This window comes from Urtica dioica, chromosome 5 (assembly GCF_054948205.1).
Source record: "Urtica dioica subsp. dioica isolate 48M chromosome 5, U.dioica_male_clone48M_v1_H2, whole genome shotgun sequence".
In the NCBI taxonomy this organism is placed as follows: domain Eukaryota; kingdom Viridiplantae; phylum Streptophyta; class Magnoliopsida; order Rosales; family Urticaceae; genus Urtica; species Urtica dioica.
Genome location: NC_142760.1, coordinates 28,965,072 through 28,971,356, shown reverse-complemented (window position 1 = coordinate 28,971,356; position 6,285 = coordinate 28,965,072). Strand labels below are relative to the sequence as shown.

Below are 6,285 nucleotides of genomic sequence, written 5' to 3'. Positions count from 1 at the left end.
GTTGAGACATCCTGCTGATGCTGCACAGTGGAAATCATTCGATTTAGAGTATAAGGATTTCAGTGTTGATACTCGAAATTTGCGCCTTGGTCTAGCTTCTGATGGAATGAACCCGTTCAGCATGATGAGCAGTAAATACAGTGTTTGGCCGGTTATACTTGTGAACTACAATCTCCCTCCAAAGCTATGTATGAAGAGAAAGTTCTTGATGTTAACGCTTTTGATTTCAGGACCGAATCAACCAGGAAATGATATTGATGTCTATTTGGCACCGTTGGTCGATGATTTGAAGATGTTATGGGAGAAATGGATGGAAGTTAAAGACGCTTACCGTGGAGATTCGTTCAACTTAAGGGCAATGTTAATGTGGACTATTAACGATTTTCCGGCCTATGGAAACTTGTCAGGATACTCTGTGAAATGCTCGATTGGTTGTCCGATTTGCATGAAAGACACATCTTCCATCCGTTTGAAGCATGGTAAGAAAACTGTTTTTCTGGGTCATAGAAGATTCTTACCAAGAGATCACTCGTATAGAAGATTGAAACAAGCGTTTGATGGAAATTCAGAAGAACGACCCCCTCCTAGAATTTTGTCTGGTGAAGATGTCTATGAGATGGTTAAAAACGTCAATGAAGTGCTTGGGAAAAGAAAGCGGAGTGCTAGTACTAAAGAATCGTTCAAAGAGAATCCTTGGAAGAAGAAATCGATTTTCTACGACCTTCCTTATTGGAAGACACACTACGTCCGGCATTGTCTGGATGTTATGCACATCGAGAAAAATGTTTGCGAATCGCTTATTGGTACACTTCTTGATGATCCAAATAAATCGAAAGACGGAATACAATCTCGATTGGATCTCAAAGAGATGAATATAAGAAGCATTTTGCATCCCGAGGAGGGGGGTGGGAAAAAAACAAAATTACCACCGGCAAAGTACACTCTAGATCGAAAGGAGAAAAAAAAATTGTGTAACTGGTTTGCTTCTATTAAAGTCCCCGAAGGTCATTCGTCAAACTATAAGAGGTTCGTGTCTTTGAAAGATTTGAGACTTACTGGAATGAAGACGCACGACTGTCATGTGCTGCTACAACAAATGTTGCCTCTTGCTTTGCGAGGAATTGTGCCAAAAGATGTGAGGTTTGCAATATCAAAGATATGTGTATTCTTTAACTCGATTTGCTCGAAGGTCATCGATCCAACTCGATTGGATTTAATGCAGTCAGAATTGGTGAAAACTCTATGCTTGCTCGAAAAGATCTTTCCACCTTCGTTTTTCGACATAATGATCCACTTAACCGTCCACTTGGTACGTGAAGTGAAATTAGGAGGGCCCGTGTTTTTACGGTGGATGTATCCAATCGAACGTTATATGAAAGTGTTGAAAAGCTACGTGAAGAACTACAATAGGCCGGAAGGAAGCATAGTTGAAAATTACATAGCAGAAGAGTCGGTTGAGTTTTGTTCTGAGTATTTAGCTAAAACAGACGAAATTGGGTTACCCAAGAATACCAATTTTGATTCAAAAGCTCTATCTAAAGGTATTTTTTTAACACTTTATTTGTTTATTTAAATTATATATGAACATTATTTTTAAGTATTTGTTTCATTATAGGTACTTATTCGATCGTCAACCGAAAAGAATGGGAGCAAGCAAGTCTCCATGTGCTACACAACGTTTCCGAGGTCAAGCCATTTGTGGATATTCATTTGAATGAGTTGAGAGTGAATAATCCAAAGAATGGTAGAAATGAAAAATGGTTGCAAGAAGAGCACAACCGTTTGTTTCAAAACTGGCTTGGAAAACGCATATTTATAGAGGCAAGACATTCATCTACGTTGAGTAAACTATCTGGCGGGCTGTCCTCAATGGTTACAAGGTACACTGCTTGGTCTGTTAATGGTTTTACATTTTACACAAGGGAACGAGACAACAAGCATCCCGTACAAAATAGCGGTGTTACATTGTTTGCTGAAGCTTTACATGTTTCGTCGGCAAAAGATAAGAATCCAAAACATGCTTTTATGAAGTATTACGGATACATTGAAGATATTTGGGAACTTGATTATTGCGGGTTGCGAGTCGCATTATTCAAGTGCAAATGGGCAGACAATAATCACGTTAAAGTTGATAATGAAGGAGTTACAATTGTCGACTTTAGACGGATTGGCTACGAGAATGATTCATTTATTTTGGCTTCGCAAGCAAGTCAAGTGTTTTATGTTTCGGATCCAGCAAATCCTGAGTTATCGTTAGTGGTTCATATGAAAGCGAGAAACGGTAACGAAGAAGAAGACGAAGACATGGTGCCGCGGCGAGACCCATCCTTCTACAACGCTTTTACAAAGCGTTGTAGAAAGTTCTCGCCGAGGCATAAATCACGTGGTGCCGCGGCGAGGATTCTACAACGGATAGTGTAAACGTTGTGGAAAATCTGAAATTTATGTATTTCTACAACGCTTAGCTTTAAGCGTTGTAGAAACTATCATATCCTACAACGCTTATCCATAAGCGTTGTAGAAACACCGAGATTCTACAACGCTTAGCCATAAGCGTTGTAGAAACACTATGTTTCTACAACGCTTATGTTAAGCGTTGTAGAATCCCTAGTTTCTACAACGCTTATGTTAAGCGTTGTAGAAAGTGGGTTGTATAATCCAACATTTGTAGTAGTGATTGTTAACGTTAGGGATTCTTTTCTCTTCATCTCAGCTTCTAAACATCAATTCAAATATCAAAACTGTTCGAAATACCAACATTAATAAACGCATGGATTTACGAGACGAAAAATAAATATCAAACTTCAGATAAATTTGAACTCAATTCTATAAAGAACATCAACCTTGGACAGTAACATATGATCAAATAGAAAACCAACCATGGCAAAAACAAAAATATTTGCACGAATTCTCTCTATTTTATAACAGTAAAATTCCCTCTATTAATCAAACCTGGCGAAGATTAATTCAGTACTAAAATATTCTTCCACACATTCAAACCATTGTTTTGTATATCATGCTGTTGAAATCACAGGTCCCGGTTCTTTTATTTTTTTAACTAAAATTTAGATTGTATATAGCTTTGACATCACTATCTTGTATCAGACGGTTTATTAAGATGATCATACCATAATCGCACAATTACGCATTGGAACTTCATTTATGATCGGTAAACGGGTACGCATCTGCGCCCTGAGCACTTATGAGCTGCAGAATTCCATCCATGACTACCCGGCCCGAGGAGCTAATAAATATGGCTGTCGAATCGCATGGATCGGATTTGAACCAGCGCCACAGCCGATTATTCCTCGTACGATATCTACACCCATAGGCAGTTGGAACGGCTAACCAAGACCTAGGCATTCCGTATAAGCATTCAATGAACTTACTGTCGAGGGAGTTCCTCGGAACGAAGATCACTTCAAATGTATTATCTCTTGCTTTGATTTCATGATACACGTCAATAAGCTTACGTCGGTATGGACACAGCTTGCAATCCGCAAAATAAAGCAGAATGTTCTTTCCGACAAGTTCAGACACCAACACCTTAGCCAATGAAATCACAGGATTAGAAGCAATACAAGCATATATATATATATATATAAAACAGGTAAAACAGGAATAAAACAAGGTCGTACCTCGGAATGTTCTTTATCAACTACAAAATCATCATCTTCAAAACCAAGGAATGACTCCAGACAAAGTGATTCTTCCTTTGCCTTTGTGAGCTCGTTGATCCACTCTGGTGAAAAAGGGTACGCCGCGTCGATGTCGTAATCAAACAAGAGTTCCGTTCCATTGTCGTGCAGAGTCTTCCCATCGGGACCTATTATGACTAGCCTAGGGCTGCAATATTTTAGACCAAAGTAATCAATCAGCTTTCCACATGTTTTGTCATTGTACGGCAAACCCAGCCAAGGCATGGTTTGAAAGTCTCGTTTGAAGTGCTCATGCATATAATGATCAGATATTAAGACGATCTCAAATTCTTCGCCTCTCTCCTTAAGTTTTCTGTAAATATTGGCAAGTGGCGAAGTAAACTCAGGCTCTCCGCGGCAACCGAAACATAGGCCGACTGTTTTTCCAGCGAGTTCCGAGACAAGAACCTGAAAATAGGAATGAGAGTGAGCCACATAAGTATCATAGATTCGGTGGAGATGAAAAACAGTTTTACCTGACTGCCATCATTCGAAACCAAATAATCACGAGTGTCAGAGACAAGAAGAGAAGCCAATGTTTGATTCCTCTCGGTTTCCTCGTATTGCTGCTTCAAGAAATCAAATCTTTCGGGTGTGAATGGATATATGTCCCCTCTATGTGTACTTATGAGCTCCAGAGCATCATCTCTGTATGTATGTCCATCGGAGCTGATGAATATGACTGCGCTGTTCGATCGAATTCCAAACCAGCGATTGAGGCGCATATTTCTCACGTAATCGTTATATGGCAGAGCTAAACATTGCAAGGAGGAGACTATTCCATCAAAATAGGATTGATATTCTGCATAGAAGTCATCGACTGAAATGAAAATCATTTCACATGCATTATCTTTTGTTTTAATTTCACGATACGCTTCTCTAATCTTAGGCGTGCAATCTATAGAGACACCTCCAAAATAAAGCAGAATATTCTTCCCAACAAGATCAGACACAACCACCTGTCCAACAAGGAAAAAAAAAGGACAACGATACAGTTACACAAAGGAAATGAAAAAGTCAATAACAACAAGGGGTCTTATTACCTTGGAACCATCTTCTCCGATAACGAAGTCACAGCCTCCATAAACAAGTAAGGACTCCAAAGATTGGGGGTCTTGCTTTGCCTTTTCGAGCTCATTGATTCTCTCTTGCGTGAACGGATAGGCATCCGCGCCGTGCTCTTGAATGAGCTCATCGGCATTGTAGCTCAAAGTCTTGCCTTCGGGACCGATTATGGGTATCCATGTCAAGCTCACACCTTTGTATTGAAATTGGGCCCTCAGCGTATCACGGGTCCTGTCAGTGAACGGCACGCATAGCCACGGCATGGTTTCAAAGGCTCTTTTGAATGCATCGGCGCTCAATTTATGAGGCACCACCACAACCTCGAATTGCTCGCCTCTCTGTTTGAGTTGATTGTACACGTCGAGTAGTAAGGTAGTAAATGGAAGGCCTCTCTCATCCTCATCCCAAGAGTTTAGAAAATAAAGGCCGACGGTTTTCTCGAGGAGTTTCGAGACAAGAACCTGCGTGCCATCGCTGGAAAGCAAGAAATCGCGGGACTTGGATACCAAAAGAGAAGTCAAGGATTGATTCATCCGAGCCAGCTCGTATTGTCGTTTCACCGATTCGAATCCCTGAGGCGTGAAGGGGAACGCATCCGCTCCGTACCCGCTCCGCAGCACGAGCTCGACTCCTCGCTCGGTCAGAACCTCTCCGGAGGGGTCCACGATGATGAGACATGCTGTGTTACAACTGTCATACACTAGGATTCGATGCCATGTCTCTTTGGCTTCCGAGAACGGCACGGCAAGCCACGGCATGGTACCGAAGAACGCCTTGAAGTCGTCCTCATTCTCGTCCAGAGACACGAACACCACTTCGAAATCGCCTTCCGACCAACAACCGATCTCCTCGTACGTTTGGAGCAATACTCTGGATATCTCGCTGTCGTACACTGGCATTCCTAGGTCCAGTGCATTGAAGTATATTCCCAGAGTTTTCCCCCGCAGACTTGCAATTTTGACCTAAGATAAGAGTTCGTTCGTTTATCAGAGAGATAGGGATATAGAGAGAGAGAGAAGAGTCGATTAATCACACAGTAACAGACCTGATCGCCATTATTGGTGACAAGGAAGTCTCTGCTGGGAGAGGACAAGAGTTGCAACAAGTCTGAACTTGTGTCTGTGAAGTAATTGCATCGAAGACCCGATCGCCATTCATAGGAATCGTTATCGGTATCGTAATCTCTAAATGATTGCATTGCAATACCTTCGTCTTTTATAAAACAAAATAAAATACTATTATATCGGTGGATATGTATCGATGATTGTCAGGTTGTGCTTGCTTTTTGCTTTTGTTTATATATATAAGTACAACCTTATGAATCTCTTTTCTTCCGTACGAGGTTCTTTAGCATACTAGTTGAATCAAACACACTCGCAGCGCGCGTGAGAAAGCAAGAAAGAAAAGTAAAGTGAGAAAGGGAGGACTTCTTTTTTTTTTTTTTTTTACTATTATTAAAAAGGTGAGGATGACTTCTTCTTTTTTGTTTCCTCGAAAATATGATTCATTCAAAAGTAAAACT

At 40.7% G+C, this 6,285-nt stretch overlaps 1 protein-coding gene across 3 annotated transcripts; it reads right to left on the bottom strand.

Moving 5' to 3' along the window:
* Positions 1–2,886: 2,886 nt before the first annotated feature.
* LOC149397759 (putative nucleoredoxin 1) lies at positions 2,887–6,005 on the bottom strand. 3 transcript variants are annotated; one of them, XM_089614058.1, is made up of 6 exons: positions 5,809–6,005; positions 4,742–5,725; positions 4,609–4,657; positions 4,175–4,500; positions 3,639–4,106; positions 2,887–3,546 (listed from the first exon to the last, which is right to left on the bottom strand). In XM_089614058.1, the coding sequence occupies exons 1-6, from the start codon at positions 5,959–5,961 to the stop codon at positions 3,157–3,159; spliced, it is 2,370 nt and encodes a 789-aa protein (XP_089470184.1). In that variant the 5' UTR covers positions 5,962–6,005; the 3' UTR covers positions 2,887–3,156. The 3 variants fall into 3 exon arrangements, with proteins under 3 accessions (XP_089470184.1, XP_089470183.1, XP_089470185.1); XM_089614059.1 differs by having other exon boundaries at positions 3,231–3,355; positions 3,474–3,546; positions 4,175–4,657; XM_089614057.1 differs by having other exon boundaries at positions 4,175–4,657.
* Positions 6,006–6,285: the final 280 nt, after the last annotated feature.

Bases quoted from the DNA above. Each gene is read 5' to 3' on its own strand.
- LOC149397759 (XM_089614057.1), bottom strand. From the start codon at position 5,961: ATGCAATCATTTAGAGATTACGATACCGATAACGATTCCTATGAATGG. The intron at 4,658-4,741 runs GTAATAAGACCC...CTTGTTGGACAG, and splicing joins TCGGAGAAGATGGTTCCAAG to GTGGTTGTGTCTGATCTTGT. The intron at 3,547-3,638 runs GTACGACCTTGT...TCATTGGCTAAG, and splicing joins TTGATAAAGAACATTCCGAG to GTGTTGGTGTCTGAACTTGT.